General features: G+C 36.4%; 1 protein-coding gene across 4 annotated transcripts; it reads left to right on the plus strand.

The window, feature by feature from the left end:
- The first annotated feature begins 438 nt into the window (after positions 1 to 438).
- On the plus strand, positions 439 to 15,037 carry pld3 (phospholipase D family member 3). 4 transcript variants are annotated; one of them, XM_032544833.1, is made up of 12 exons: positions 439 to 624; positions 3,536 to 3,595; positions 4,079 to 4,129; positions 4,198 to 4,397; positions 6,536 to 6,716; positions 7,691 to 7,805; positions 8,735 to 8,862; positions 10,450 to 10,647; positions 10,728 to 10,867; positions 11,583 to 11,748; positions 11,842 to 11,941; positions 13,377 to 15,037. In XM_032544833.1, the coding sequence occupies exons 2-12, from the start codon at positions 3,569 to 3,571 to the stop codon at positions 13,556 to 13,558; spliced, it is 1,488 nt and encodes a 495-aa protein (XP_032400724.1). In that variant the 5' UTR covers positions 439 to 624; positions 3,536 to 3,568; the 3' UTR covers positions 13,559 to 15,037. The 4 variants fall into 4 exon arrangements, with proteins under 4 accessions (XP_032400724.1, XP_032400725.1, XP_032400726.1 ...); XM_032544834.1 differs by having other exon boundaries at positions 440 to 624; positions 4,213 to 4,397; XM_032544835.1 differs by lacking the exon at positions 3,536 to 3,595 and having other exon boundaries at positions 440 to 624.
- The last annotated feature ends 1,157 nt before the right edge of the window (positions 15,038 to 16,194 follow it).

A 16,194-nucleotide genomic window follows, 5' to 3' on the forward strand; every position in this document is an offset into this window, starting at 1 on the left:
ACTGCAATTATTCCATAAAAAATGGTAAAATTGGCATTTGTTATCATATGTACATTTAAAACATGCCAAAATGTGGTTCTCTTGTGTGTTTCTATTATTTTTAGCCAGTTATTAGAGTCATTGTGGAATATCCAAAGTCAGACATGTGAATTTCTTGATTATCACAAAGTAAATATATTTTCCACTGCTGGAAAATGTTTTTAAAATACCTCTCCCCTATGAATAAAATAAATTAAGGACTATTATGTTCAGAATATATAAATATTTCATTTAATTTCGTTTTCTTTCATGTAAATAGATACATATTTCCACCCCACGTTTCACTATGTGTAGTGTAAAACAGCGGCCTCATGTGGTGAAAAGTGATATTGTCAATTCTGGAATTCGTGAATTACGTCACGGTGCAGTCTCCGTTCTGATTGGCTGTTTCGCCGGATCACATGACCACCTGCCCAGCTCGCTGTTGTTGGTTCTGTATGAAGCTAGCACTAAACTGTGACAGATAATAGCGCTTAACATCTGTTTTCTCAATGTGTTGCCAGTTAAACGCGTATTTAACCATTACTGTGTTTAAAGAGAATACCTAGACGCAGTTATCGAAGGATTTTTAACCCATGTTAACAGGTGAGTTGGGAGTTTTTTTTTATTATTTTTTAACTGAAAGTTAGTTTTTTTGTGGTTTTGCTCTGTCAGCGACTTTGGTTCCTCTCATCTCACGTAAACAATGTAAGTTGTTTTCCTCACTTTAGATAAGTTATTTTATAGTTATACGGTGAACCAGATTATTTCTGCGGAGCTGACATGAACTCACTTACTGCCAAACGTGTTTGAGTTCATTCGCAACCGTTTATCACAAGATGAGTCAGAAAAACTCAAGTCATAGTTCCTTTGTTTTTTTTATTGTCGTTCCTCAGTTCAATGTAAACAACATGTGAGTTATTTTAGCTATAAATGGGGCAGATTTTTATTTTATTTCATTCATATTCACTATCAGTTTATGAAAGTTTAACGGTGCGTTTAGTACTCGGAAGTTGGGATTTCCTAGTTCCAATTTGTAAACAATGTGTTGGGAATTTCCTTTAAATTGGTGTTGCCTTCGGTTTTATGATGAACTCTTCTGTTTTATGTTTTGTTTCCCCCGTTTATTTCTTTTTAACACTGAAATGAAAAAGATTGTTGGCATAAATGTTCCGCTTTATTCAGTTATTACCTCTTGGTTTGGTCTGACTGGATGTTTGCTACTTTCCTGTAGCTTTACGCTATTATCATACGTAACTGATTATCAACTCAAAAGCTAATTTAATACCTGAACTTTGACCCCAAACCCATCAGGAGTTAAAAAAGAAAGATTTCTGGATGCAGAGGCAATTGGAGGAAGGTCAAACCATTTCCTCCAGCGATTATATTGTTTAAGATCCTATCCCCAACTCCAACGTCTTTCTGATTTCTAACCAGACAAAGATTATAAAGCAATCGAGCTGGATTAGCAGTGCTTGTCAACAATTGATGATGTCATTCAGGACTTATTACTGTAAAATATAATTTCTTCTGCTTGGAAATGGAGCTGTTAGCACGTGATGACAGTCATGAGACATTCATACGGCAACATTCTGGCTGCTACTGGAAATTCTCACTGCCTTCATCATCACTACCTACTGCAACTCTTTGAAGAAGGTCAGATGAGTTATGACTTTGGAATGAATAAAGCATTTTTTAAATTGAATTAATTGGCAAAAGCAGTCACCGGACTGAAGGATTAAACTATGCTCAACAGGTTCAGAAATTTGCTTTCACAGAGAGGAGCTAAGGTTAATGTTACCAGTAACAAGGTAAAGTTACACACTGCAAAAACACAAAGTCTTACCAAGTATTTTTGGTTTAGTTTCTGGTGCAAATGTCTTAGTACATTAAAATAACACAAAACTAGCTTACAAATGACCTTTCAGCAAGAAATATGAGCCTGTTTAAAGTAAATAATTCCTTAGCATTGATTTAAAATATAAAGTACTATTTCCACTGGTAGATTATTCCACTTATTTCATAACCAACTGTAACTGTACCGTTACCTAGCAACCCCGGCCCGTCTCCTAGCAACCAAATTCTAATTCCACTGGCAGATTATTTCACTTATGGGAAAAAATGTCTTGTGGAAGCAGCACTTTTTCATCAACATTAAGGAATCGTTTAAACAAGCTTTTATATCTTACTGAAAAGTGATTTGTAAGTTAATTTAGTCTCATTTCAAGTGTTATAACATATTAGACCAAAATTACTTGGTAAAATTGTGTTTTTTTTAGTGCATTTTCAGAACTATAAAACATTTCCATCACATCAGTCGTTTAGTTAAACTCATTAAAGGAGATGGCAGGGAAAGTGAGAACAGATTCCTCTTACCAACATGTTCACAGAGTAGAAGTAGAATATTAGATTTTAACAGAAGTAGTAGCTGGATCATAATATGTTGGTTTTTTTTATAACCCGAGGATCGCGGGATGTTTGATTTTTGAAGTCAAAGAACAGTTTGATCTGATTGCAGCGGTCCCTGTTCCAGCTGCAGAGACGCCTCACATGTTTCTCTTGCGGCACAAACTCTCGTGACTGCCGTCTCAGGGATTTTACAGCGCCACATTCCTGCTGTCAGCATCTGAACTTCCCCAGTTCCTTAAAAGGAGCAGTATTAAGTAAAATTGACTTTTTTTAAGCATCGCATAACATTATAATGTTATTTCATCATAAAAAACAAACCTGAGGTGTTAATTTGATTCTTTAATGCATGTTTGAGAAATCCTTCAGACTAGCCAGCAGCAGCTCAGAGGCAGGAGGAGGCTCTTAACACTGTCAATCATCCTCATGTACTCACTGCTAAATGTGCTAATGGTGAAGAAACAACTTACAGAAAAGCCGTTTATCTGCTGCCATCTGTGGCTATGCTAACTAGCTTTAGCGTTCACAACAAGCTATGCTAGCTAGCACAGAAGGTGACTGACAGCGCTAAGACCCGCCTCCCTACTCAGATTGGTCAGAACTAGTCCGAACTGAGAGAAGACAGAGGAGTTAAAATTTTTTCACAGATTATACATACAATACTGTCATAACATAGTGACAGTTTTCAAAAATATGTTTGTTTATTTTACAAAATTTACATTCTGCAGCTTTCACACAGGAGCGCTATACTGATAACGTCCTGAAGGTGGAGATTCAGAAAGAGCAGGAGCTTCTTAAAGAGACAGAGGCCCAATTTCAAGGCGTTAAATCAGGAAGTCAAATTTCTTTTAAGTCATGTTTTCTATGTAGCATTTTTACAACAACTGCAGGTAACATGATTACTTGATTGTGTTAAAAAATGACACTTTGTGCCTGGAAATCTATAAACAAAGAAAGCTGTGTGTCTGTTGATTGTCTTTCAGTTTGGAAATTTCCGTTTGTTGAGTTTGGAAAGAATAGAGCAGCTTCTGTTTTGTTCTCACTCTCTTTGGTTTGTTTGCTCTTTGACTGAAAAATGTGAAATATTTTTATTTTCTTTATGTTTTCTCAGATTTTTAGAGAAAAATCGGACAGAAACATAAACATGAAGTCGGACATCTCCTATAACCCGGTAACCAAGTTCTTCAGGCATTAGCAACTTACAAGAGACACACATTCAATAAATTAAAATATTACTGAAAAACCTAATTATTTTATTAACTTCAACACTTATTAAAACATATTACACATGAGCTGTTACTGATTAAAGTCTTGGTCTGTACCAGTAAATTATTTAAAATGTTTTAATATGCTAGTAATTCTGCGTATTAAAGCATTCTAAACCTCTTAGTTCTTGTTTTTTTTTTAAGTGTATTTCAGGTTTCATTGATAGTCATGAGATCATGAGATGCAAAAACAGGAAGTTATTGATTTGATAAATTATGAAAATGTAAAGCGACCGGAAGGTATTATTCCAGTTTCAGTCACATAACTGGTTTCACTTCTCACAAAGCTAAAGTATCAACTAACCTGTATTGTTGATTGTAGCTTCCAGACTCAGCTTCATATGAAAATCCCTACAGAGTTGAGTGTAATTTAGTGAATTTGTGTGCAGATGGTGGATCCGGAGAGACGGAGGCAGGAATTCTCCCGCAGAGCGCAGCTGGTGAGTTTCTCCTCGGTTTCAGTCTGTTGCTCTGATTCAGGACAGAATAAATAAATGAACAACTGCAGCCGTTTCTCCGTCAGTTCGCCAGGTGTCAGATCGCTCTGGCCGCCGCAGCCTGTGTGCTTCTGGCTGCCATGGCGCTCTACAACATCCTGAGCCCGAGGTCGGCGGGGTCAGTGAAGTCGGCAGGTTCAACGTTCCACCATCCTGCCTCCATCAGCAGCCGCCTTCAGGAGACGGTGGAGTCCTGCTCGGACCCCTGCAAGTAAGCAAAGACCCTAACATGAGCGGTAATGTGCTAATAGCGCAGCTAATTTTTCACTTAGCGGTGAAAAATTTACTCAAAATGTTCCAATATTGAGTTATTGGAAAATAACTCAATAAAAAAATATATGTTTGCATATATATGTATATCTATTGATATAAATATCAATAGATAATGCATCTGATAGAATATTTAATATTCAATATATAGGATATTTAACAAACGCTGATCCAGAACCGGCTAAAAGTATGAAGTGGCGTGTAAATTGGACCAACGCACCCGCCACTGTGGCGGGTTGACCATTTGAACAGAAGAAAAAAAAAAAAGCTCCATTCAGTTTGAACTTCTGTCCAGAGGAGGACTGACCGTCTGGGAGACATTACAGACTAACGCACATACTCTATATGGGGCGGCCCTAGGCTGTCATAATTTAACAAAAAAAGGACTTGAAATATAATCTTTATCGACGGCGACAGCCCATTGGTTGATTTTATTGAAGGACATTGGGCTTATCCAATGAAATCCCTCAGTCCCTCTCCCTTCTAAGTTTATAAATTGCGTTATTTCAGTTAACCGGAGTCCAAGCAAAGTGAGCGGATACGAGACCGGGCGGGTCAGAAAAACTACGATAACAAAAGCTAAAAAGCGCATAAACCCATTCAGAAAAAATTGTCAAACTAACCGATAAGTTTAGCACACAATTTTTGACCCCTGGAGCAGATTGAGGAGCAGAGAAGGAGGGAGAATTAGCGATTCAGGGGATTTATTATCATTGGAGGAGGATGATGAGAGAGATGTGACGAGGGACAGATTGAGGAAGAGTTCAGATTAGCTGCTGCTGCCCGGTAAGGAGTGAACATGTTCACAAAGAGGCAGGAGGGCAGGTGTGAGTGAGGAAAGCTAACGCTAAGCTAGCAGGCAGACTGAAAAACACTGGGATAACAGGAATAATGACGGCCGTGGAATTAATAATGAACACGTTCTGAGATGTTTTTAGTAAAAATAAGAATTGTGAATTTCAATCGAAAACGTAATAAGTAAGGGAAAACAAATAAAACAGTTAGAAAACAGCTATTAATATAATTTAAAAAATGTTAAAAAATTACTACACACAACTTAATACTATCTGGGGGAGTTGTAGCCTAAATGTGGAAACGTTCAACATAGGAAATGATTGCAGGAATTTAAGGTTTGTGTAGTTAAAGTTTGCTGTTAGTAATTACTTCAGTGAACTTATTGCTTTACACCTCTGTTAAGGTGTCCATGCTTTATGTTAAATTAGTCTGTATTTGTACATATGTATGGTAAACTTATCATCAGTAAATCAGTTTTCATAGAGTTAAGAATAAATTGCATATTTTATATAATTTGCTTGTACAGGTGGGGTTTGTAATCAAAAGAAAAAATCAGGCTGGTGGAGAAAAAATTTAATTTCCACCACTGACTTTAGATATTTAAACCAAAAAACTAATCAATGATTATCAATAACGATATAAAAAGCTTACGCCATGATATGTTTTTAGCCATCTTGTCCAGCCCTGTGTTTTAGCATTTTTGCTAACTTTGAAAACGTTTAGCCCACTTAGCTTCTGCTAAAGGAATTTAATTGGCTGCTTTGTGAAAAAAGTTTAACATGTTTGACGTGTGGTGGGAGTCGACCTGTCTGACATTAGCACGTTAGCATTAGCCTCCTCCTGCTACTATATTGTTGTAGCGCTTTAGTGTTAGCGGAGCTAAGATTTTAATTAGAATATCATATCACTCCGACATTTACATTGTCTGTATTTTAAAATACAAATAAAAAACATTGAAGTTTCAGGTTTTAACTTGACAAAAATGGAAAAAGTTAGTAAGTATGAACACCTAAAAAAAAAAGCTTCTGGTTTTCTACATAACATTAGAAATAAAAGGGAAGAAAAATTAGTAAATTTCCACCAAAGAAAATCAAACATTTTGAGATTAATTTTACATATTTCCAATACAAAAAAATGTAAATATTCTCTGATTAAATTTGCTAGAAAAAATGTAAAGTTTCCCATGTTGAAGGTACTTTACTTGGAGTTTCTGTGGAACCCGACTGTGACGGTTTGTAATTTCTGGGATGTCTCCTGACACTTCCTGTTCTTCTCCCCGGTCAGGATCGTTCTGGTGGAGAGCATCCCTGAGGGGATGGAGTTCAACTCCAGCACCAGCAACCCCTCCATCTTCCAGGCGTGGGTCCGCCTGATGAGCGAGGCGCGCAGCAGCGTCGACATCGCCTCCTTCTATTGGACGCTCACTAACGAGGACACCAGCACTCACGAACCCTCAGCCTCTCAGGTCAGAGCCAACCCAAGGTCCTTTACACTGCAAAAACACAAAATATTACACAGTATTTTATAGTTCCTAGTATAAATAGTACAGTGTTTTTCATAGTGGAGGCCGCCAGGGGGCGCTGTGGCACCTCAGAAAGTTGGATGGAAAAGTAAAGAGAATTAAATCTGATAAATTTTTTAATCTTTAATTTTCCTCATAATTTTTTGTTTTACTATTATGTATTTTTTAATAGTAAAATACAAGTTAAAATAATTTATTTAAATCTTATTTTTGATGCTCATTCTCTGATTGACTACCAGACAAATTCATCACTCTGCTATTCTCCTCAAGCTAGCATAGCAAGAAAAAGACCAAAACAAAAAAAAATGTTCAGCTGCAAAAAACTATAAGAACGGTGAGGAAAAAATTAAATTTGATGTATTTCATGTAAAATATTAAATATTTTCTTATAATTTAAAGAGAAAATTGTGGTGAAAAAAGATATTATCTGATAACGAAATGTTCTCCCACAGAACTTATGACCGTCTAAAATGAGTCGGTATGAGGTCAGCACTTATGTTAATTGATGTAATATTCATTGAATAGTGAATAAAAAACATTCAAAATGTTTCTTTCCATGATATCGGAGTTTGTTTTAAATTAATAATTCCTTAATGGTATATAACAAAACATTTTTCCCATATTATAAGTGAAATAATCTGCCAGTGGAGCTAGAACTGGGTTGCTAAGAAACTGGTTGGGCTTGGCTGGGGTTGCTAGGTAACGGCACAGTGGATCATTCTACAGATGGAACTAGAACCGTTTCATCAATATTAAGGAAATATTAACTTAAAATAAGCCCCTGTTTCTCGCTGAAGTTATTTTAAAGTTGGTTTTGTCAAGTGAACTAGGACACACTAGAAATTAAACCAGAAGTACTTGGTAAGATTTCATGGTTTTTGCAGTGTAGTGTGTAATGGCGGTTTCTGTTTGCGCAGGGGGAGGAAGTTTTGAAGAGGCTGGCTGATCTCTCCGGGAAGCTTCAAGTTCGGATCGCAGTCGATTCGCAGGAGGGAAAACCACAAGCTGACCTCAAACTGCTCAACGATTCAGGTGATTCGTTTACCTTCACATCAGCAACTGCAAAACCCTCATAGTTAATGTTTGGTTTTTAATTGAAGTGCAACGTTTTTGCCTCTTTCCCTTTAAGAGATTGAATTCTAGAAAAAAAAGAGCACAAGCTAATTATACTGTCACTTTGTTATACAGAAAACAATATCAAAATCAAAGCAGCAAAATCTTTTCTGAATATTTTTCTAAAAACCGTCTCAGAGGAATTCCAGATAAGTCTGTAGAAAAGCTCATAAAGATGCTAGAATAACCTACATTTGGTTGATATATAGCTTTATTAAGTCATGATTAATTAATTATAAATCTTACAATTAACTTAATTAAAATTTTTATCAAGTCCAACCACTAATTAAACAATTAAGCCTTTTTTGTGATTTATAAAAGTATGCCTTTATACGTTTTTACATTTATAAATTATATATTCATTCAGAAGTGAACTCTCAGTATACAGAAATACCTAAGACTTGTGAATATTTAAAATTTTCTAAAATTATTAAAGCTGCCTATTTTAATAGTTAAAACACCAAATATACCTTGATACGCATTAATACACTCAGTGGAAACCGTCTTAGCGCTACCGCTAAGCACTACATTTTCCCTCATTTCCTCTCTCTAGCGTTCAGTCAATCAGCACCAAGCGAAACAAATGGCGCTAGCATTTCTCCCATGTATTTCAGATTCTCATGCTGCATTTTCTTTCGAATATTTCCGATTTTTCAACAACAAAAAAGCCACTAGTAGGAAAACTTTTTGCATTCACTTTGCAGTTTTTCTTCACATAAAAATCAGTTCATAACTGATCATGTTCATAGGCTCCTCTGAACTTCACATTTATTTGTGCATCTTATGAATAATTGGCTATAATCTGATTATTAACAAAGAGCGCCTGCTAAAGCCCAGGTGTGTTTCAGGAGCCGACGTCAGGACGGTCAACATGAGGGCGCTCACCACCGGGGTTCTTCACACCAAGTTCTGGCTCGTAGACAGGAAGCACATTTACATCGGCAGCGCCAACATGGACTGGAGGTCCCTGACGCAGGTACAGCTAAACTGCTTGAAATGCTCAGGGTAGGCCTATGGCCTATACAAAACATGTTTATTACATTTTTCCACTAAATCATTCTTAGATAATGAGATTTCAGTCTGCTCAGTTATAAAACTATCTAAAACTATCTTAAGCTGTTTTAGAGTGAAAATGGCTGCAATCTGATATGCAGTTATACAACTGTACATCTTTGTAAAAAGCATTAGTAGAGCCTTCTGCACAACCAACAAGAATGCAGCAAGTAGTAGAGGTGGGTGGATCGATACAAAATTTCAATAATATTGATACCAAGTCTGTATCAACATCAGATCATTGTTAGCGTGGTAAGATTTATACTTTGTTTCTTGAAATTTTATTTTATTGTTGTATTGTAGTTTAAGTATCCTGTAAAAACTATTTTGCTTTGATTTGCTCTCAGATGATAAATAGCTTTTATTTAGAAAATAATTCACATAAATTTGTTTAGTTTTTCTAATATTTCTGTTTATTATGCTGATACGTTATTAAAGCATTTTATAGACACCTATAAACTTTATTTAGATTCTGTCCTAGACTTTAGCAAAATAATTCAAAGGAAAACCCACAGAAATACGTAAAGGTCTAAAGTTTGATGATGTATCATACTTAAAAAGTAAGTATCGATATTGATATTGGCGAAACTGGCCCTGTGTTTACTTGATATTGGATTGATACTAAAATATGCAACATCTCACACCTCTAGTTTCTGGTTGGTAAGTCAGCAACTCTTGTGTAGCGTTCTGATCTATCAGAATCTCCTAAACTTTTTAAGCTCCACCAGCTGCTACACAACAATGTCCACTACTGTTATAAAACTCAAAGAAATTATATAAATGTCATGTTTTGTGATTGGAATACCCCTGAATCAAATCCATTTATGTCAAAAATGAAGGAAGGAGATACAGAACCGAGACTCCCACTTGTTTTCCCACCTGATAGTCCAGTAGACTCGGCTCGATTGGGGTTTAAAGTAGAAACATTTGTCACATTTTCAGTTGCTGTTGTGCTCTTTCACACTGCACTGAGTCAAACCAACCAAACCAGCTGAAAAACCTGTTCCCTCCTCGCCTGGGGGGGGGCGCTGCACCAAGAATCACTGAAGGATAAGACACAGAAAACCTCTGAAGAAGCCGAGCCCATCTGCCTCCTTCTTGAAATGTAAACAAAAATGGAGTGGCATCAGATTTTAGCGGTTGTAGGATTTCTCTTTTGTCTTTGGTTAAACATCAAAAGTCATTTCTAGCGCTAGCCTAGCATGTTTGTTTTGGTTGTATTTACCCAGAATGCCCTGGGCTGTAGCCCACTTTCTGCTTTTGGAGCGGTCTATGGTCCACTTGGTGTTCACACATGCATTTGAACCGAACCAGAGTTCACTTCAACCGAACCAAGACCGGGGTTTGTAGGTGAACCAGAGTTCACTTTTTGGTTTGATTCAGACCTCCACAACCGAACCGGACTTTCTAGACAAACGGACTGGAGTTGGATTAAAGTGGGTTAAACAGGGCTGGTGTGAACGCAGCCTCAGATTCTCCTGTGAAACATTTTGGCTCCACGGTTGTCCAGGTGAAGGAGCTGGGGGCCGTCGTCTACAACTGCAGCTGCCTGGCCTCAGACCTGGAGAAGATCTTTGAAGCTTATTGGTTGGTTGGAGGGAGCGAGTCCATCCCGTCGCCATGGCCATCCACCTTTTCCACGCTGTACAACAAAGACACGCCACTCCAGCTGCCGCTGAACAGCACGCCGTCCAGCGTTTACCTCTCTGTGAGGATCAGCTTTTATTCCAGTAACACCAGACTTCTGCTTCTTGTTTCCTGTTTTGCTAACTCTCCTCTCTCGTTCAGAGCTCTCCTCCGTCCTTCTGCGCCGCCGGCAGGACTCCGGATCTTCAGTCGCTTCTCAGCGTGATTGATGACGCAGAGGAGTTCATCTACATCGCTGTCATGAACTACCTGCCCACTACGGAGTATACGCACCCGAAAAGGTAAAGCTGAGTGGATTTTAGCAATGCCAGCGGTAGCATCCTGGGTATTACTGTAGCCAAGAAGAAATGAAAAAGATGAAAATACTGAAAAAAATAAGAAATAAAATAATTTTAATTTTGATAACTTTTGATCCACCATGTCTTCAGTTTTCAAGTCAATCGATCAAATTCAAAGGCTAAAATTAGCCAAAATTTAGTCAGATTATCAGCAGAAAACAGAGACTGATGCTGATAATAATCTAATGACATGTGAACAGATTTAGTATTTAATTATTTATGAAACCGATACTAAAGTATAACTAAATAAGATGCTCAATTTTCCTCATTTTATCATAGTTCAACTTTATTCTATTAATATTACGACATAATTCTGGAAATATAAAGATTTTGTTCTTGTAATATTGCGACTTAGTTCTGTTAAAAATCTAATTTTATTCTGGAAATATTATTTTTATTATTATTATTATTATTATTATTATTCTCTTCATTTTAGGACTTTATTCTGTAATATCATGTCTTTATTCTGGTATTAAAGTTTTTTGTTAGCTAATACTTTGTTGTAATTTTGAGCTTATGAATAAATGCAAACTTGTGCATCTAGTTTTTAAAACTCATTACAGTTGATAATAGTAAAATCATTCCCTCTCCCTTGTTAACTGTAATTTCACAAAATAGTCGCCTCCATATTAGGTTGGATTTTTTGCGCTGTGTGCAGGTACTGGGCCGACATCGACACGCAGCTGAGGCGGTCTGCGTACGAGAGGAAGGTCAAAGTTCGCCTGCTGATCAGCTGCTGGCCTCACTCTCCGCCCGTCATGCTGCCCTTCCTGAAGTCTCTGGCTTCGGTTCACGACTACAGGAACAAGCTGGACGTCCAGGTGGTGAGTGGCGCCTCCTCCTGAAAAACACAGCCGCGGTACGCTGGGCCGGTTGCTGCGGTAACGAAGCTGGGGTGTTCGGTGTCGGTTTTTCAGAGGCTGTTTACGGTTCCCGCCGACCCGAGGCAGAAAGCGATTCCCTACGCAAGAGTGAACCACAACAAGTACATGGTGACCGACAAAGTGGCGTATATCGGTAAGACCTGTGGTACATCCATTGATTTAATCTTTGGTTCTGATGATTTAATTATTGGAAAATATGGAATTTTTTTTCACCAATTCACTCCTTGTGTTTCCGTAGTTCAGAGTGATGTCAGGGCAGCCATCTTGTTTTACAGCTTCATTATAGTTGGACTTTGAAGATCAACTCTATGACGTAGTTTTAGCGCCAGGCTGCGATTATTATAGTTTTAGTTATGAGAATAAAATCATAGTATTACCATCAGAGGAGGGAGGAGTAACCAAAAACTGAACTCAAGTAAGAGTAACTCTACTTCAACATAGTTTTTCTCAAGTAAAGGTAAAAAGTAGCCATCCAAGAAATTACTCAACTAAGAGTAAAAAAGTATTTGGTAAAAAGTACTGAGTAACTGATCAAATTATCAATCATTTAATATTTAAAATTACATCATCAGATGGACCAAAATATAAAGTTAAGTGGGAATTTTGGTATTTTAAAGACAAAAATTCATATAGGTAACAAAAAATAAAATCAGGCAAAATAAAAATGTTCTAAATCCATTTCTTTCAATAAAAAAACGTATGAAACTTTAATAAAAACTGCAGTGTGTGTATGAGTCTGGTGAATATCTGGGTTAAAACATGTTTTGTGGGTAGAAAACCCAGAAATTTTACTCAAGGAAGAGTAGAGATACTTCACAATATAATTACTCAAAGTACAGCGTAGTAAAAATACTCCTAAAAGTAAATTTTTCTCAAAAAGTTACTGAAAATATAGTAAATGTAACTGAGTAAATATAACTAGTTACTACCCGACTCTGATTACCAGAATAAAGTCATAATTATACTAATGTCACATATCAGCAGGCACTGCCTATTGCTTAGCAACCCCAGTGGAACTCAGCACGTTACCTAGCAACCCAAGCTGAGCTTCGGCACATCTGCTCAGCTGGTTTTTGTTTACTGTACAATGGCTGCTGGAAAAGACAAGTGTTTTGTTGTTGACTTACCATTCAGAAACCATTTTCTGTATTCTTATTGGTTGTGCAGGAAGCTCAACTTGTGCTTTTCAAAGACGTACAAAGATTGCATAATTCCAAGCATTTTCTCGTACGAGTGTAAACGTTGAGTTTCAGTGGTGTGGCCAGCAGCAGCTTACTTAGATTTAAAGTGACAGGACAGCTAAAATCTCCCTAAAACAGCTAAAATCTCATTAACTATGAATGATTGTGGGCAAAAGAAATGTGATGAACATGTTTTGTGTAGACCATAAATCTGCCTGAACCTGTTCAAGGATAATAAGTCACATTTAAAATGGGAAATCGAATTTGGTATAAAAAAAAAAACAGGTTTTATTTTTAAACACCCAGAGAGATTTCAGTTTCTTAAAGTGGGAAAGAAAGTTAAATGGATTGAAATATATTTATAAATATGTGTGTTTTTGTCCTCAGGGACGTCTAACTGGTCGGGGGATTACTTCCTGAACACTGCCGGGTCGGCGCTGGTCGTGAACCAGACGGACTCGCCGGACCCGACAGTCCAATCCCAGCTGAAGGCCGTCTTCGAGCGGGACTGGAACTCGGCCTACAGCGCCTCCATCAGACACGGTGCAAACCTCAAACACGTCTGCTGATCTCCTCACACTAGAACTCGTTTGCACATGTGTAGCATTCAGGTTCTCCTGGGCTTTGGACCCGGGCGAACGCTGGTTCTGGTGAGCTGGAAACACAGAACTATTTTTACTCCTTGAATTACTTTTTCCCCCCACATGTTGTGGAGGTTTTACACAAACTTCACTGGGATTTCAAACGCATAAGTGTGAAAGGGAAAGAAAAAAAGGTTTTTACTCAGAAAAATCTGAAACGTGTGGCGTGCATTTTTCTCAGCACCACTAAGTCAATTATTTGTTGAACACTGCAAAAGCACAAAATCCTAACAAGTACTTTTGAGTTCACTTCAACTAAGACAAAACTAAGTAACTTTTCAGCAATTTTTCTAAACTTATTTTAAGTCAATAACTTCTTAATATTTCCCAGTATAATTAGTATTTTTTTCATTAATATTAAGGAATTATTAACCTAAAATACGCTTCAATATATTGCTGAAAAGTTATTTGTAAGGTAGTTTGTAGTAAATCAAAAATACCTCAAAACTTTAAATACTTTGGCTATTTATGCTACAAATTACAGCAGTACACTGCAAAAACACAAAATCTCACCAAGTATTTTTGGTCTAGTTTAATGGGAAAAATGTCTTATTAGTGAACTAATCTACCAATAGAACTGGTAATTTTTCATCGATGTTCAGGAATTAATTTCTTAAAACAGGCTCCTATATTTAGCTGTAAAGTTAGTTTTGTCTTATTTCAAGTGCAATAAGATATTAGCACTAGAATCGACCAAAAACACAGAAGAGTTTGTGTTTTTGCAGTGCAATATCCATATTCAAATGATGGATTTAACAAGTTTCTGTTTTTAGATTTTTACTTTCATTAGACTTTTATTTTCGTTCCATTTCACAGTTATGCGATACTTTTAGTTGGTCTGTTACTTAAAACACATTGAAGTTTGTGAAGCATTAAGGCCAAACATTTTCTCCTGTGTCTCTTTAAAACATTTTGCAGCTTTTATTGATTTTAGTAACAGAACATTGTTTTGTTTTTTTATTACAATACATAAATGCTCTTACTTGGATTTTAGAATGTAGTTCTTTAGCATTTTAAGCTTCACCATCAGTGGGAGTTTTTTCAACTCAGGGACTAAAATCTGACTATTTTTGACTTTATCAACGTGAAAATTAGCCTTTTTACTTCCTAATCTGCTGCAATTGTCCTGTTCTGAGATTTTTAAACTCACTTTCAGGATCTGAGTGCATTTTCTTTTTCTTTTTACAACTTCACAGCAGTTAAATAAATTAAATTAAGCATGCTAAGCAATGGTCTTTAGTTTCAGGACTACTTTGAACTCTGGTTCGACATCTTTGTTGTAAAGTGATTGAAACAGCAAATAATCCCAGGTATAATCTCATGAAATATCTGGGAATATCAATAATTATCTGCAGCAGCAGCTGCCTGTGATCAATAAATCATTTTCAATAAAAGTTCTTAAACCATTTTCTGTGTTTTCATTTTTACCTGCGACGTGTGATTTCAGCTAGAAAAAAAGCTAATGTAGATAATACGTATGGAGTGCCAATTGTACCGTTAGTCAAAAATCAACAGCAACAATTTGGATTATTTAGTCTGACTCAAGAATGTTGTTTTTTTTCAAACTCATATTTTCACCATCATTGTTTTTTATTCTTTTGTATATTTAATTTGCTTAAATAACATTTAGTTGTTGCCCTGCGACAGACTGGCGACCTGTCCAGGGTGACCCCGCCTCTCCACCGAAATGTTCGCTGGAGAGGCACCAGCACCTCCCGACCCCATTAGGGACCAGGATGTTAGAAAATAGATGGACGGAGGGAATATTTAGTTGTAGGCTAAATATTGAGCTCCAAACTAAATCTTTAGGACAGAATTCAACAAATGGCAGTTTAGCCACAAGATATCTAGCTTACAAACTAAATATTTAATTAGTGAGCTACATATTTAGCTTCAAACTACTTGTTTAGTTTGTAAACTGAACATTTAGTTTCAGCAAATGTTTTGTTTTCAAATTAAATTCTTAGTTGGAAACTAAATATTTAAGATGAGTTTCAACAAAAAAAATAAATAACATAAATTGCCAAGTAAATATTTAGTTTTGACCTAAAAAAATTACTTTTCAAACTAAATATTTTCACTGCAAAATATTTAGTTTGAAACTGTGACATTTAAATGAATGAAAAACATGGTGAAAATATAAAAAAATAAACCCCCGATATTTTTTTCTTATGGCAGGCTAAGTGTACAAATTTAGCTTGCAATATTTAGTTTGCAAGCTAAATTCTTAGCTCCAAACTAAATATTTAGGATGGGTTTCAGCAAATGGCTAGCAACCTAACTAATTTTGTAGCTTACAAACAATTTGGTTTAACCAAATATGTGGTTTGAAGCTAAATATTTAGCTTGCTATTGTAAATATTTAGTTTGTAAGCTACATTCTTAGCTCCAAACTAAATATTTAGTTTGTAAGCTATATATATTTATATTGTAAACTAAAAATATTTAGTTTGTAAGCTAAATATTTAGTTTACTAACTAGATATTTGTAAGTAAAATATTTTTGCTTGCAGCTATAAATGTTTAGCTTGTGACCTAAATGTTTAGTTTTCAAGCTAAATCTTC

Source organism: Xiphophorus hellerii, chromosome 18 (assembly GCF_003331165.1).
Source record: "Xiphophorus hellerii strain 12219 chromosome 18, Xiphophorus_hellerii-4.1, whole genome shotgun sequence".
In the NCBI taxonomy this organism is placed as follows: Eukaryota; Metazoa; Chordata; class Actinopteri; order Cyprinodontiformes; family Poeciliidae; genus Xiphophorus; species Xiphophorus hellerii.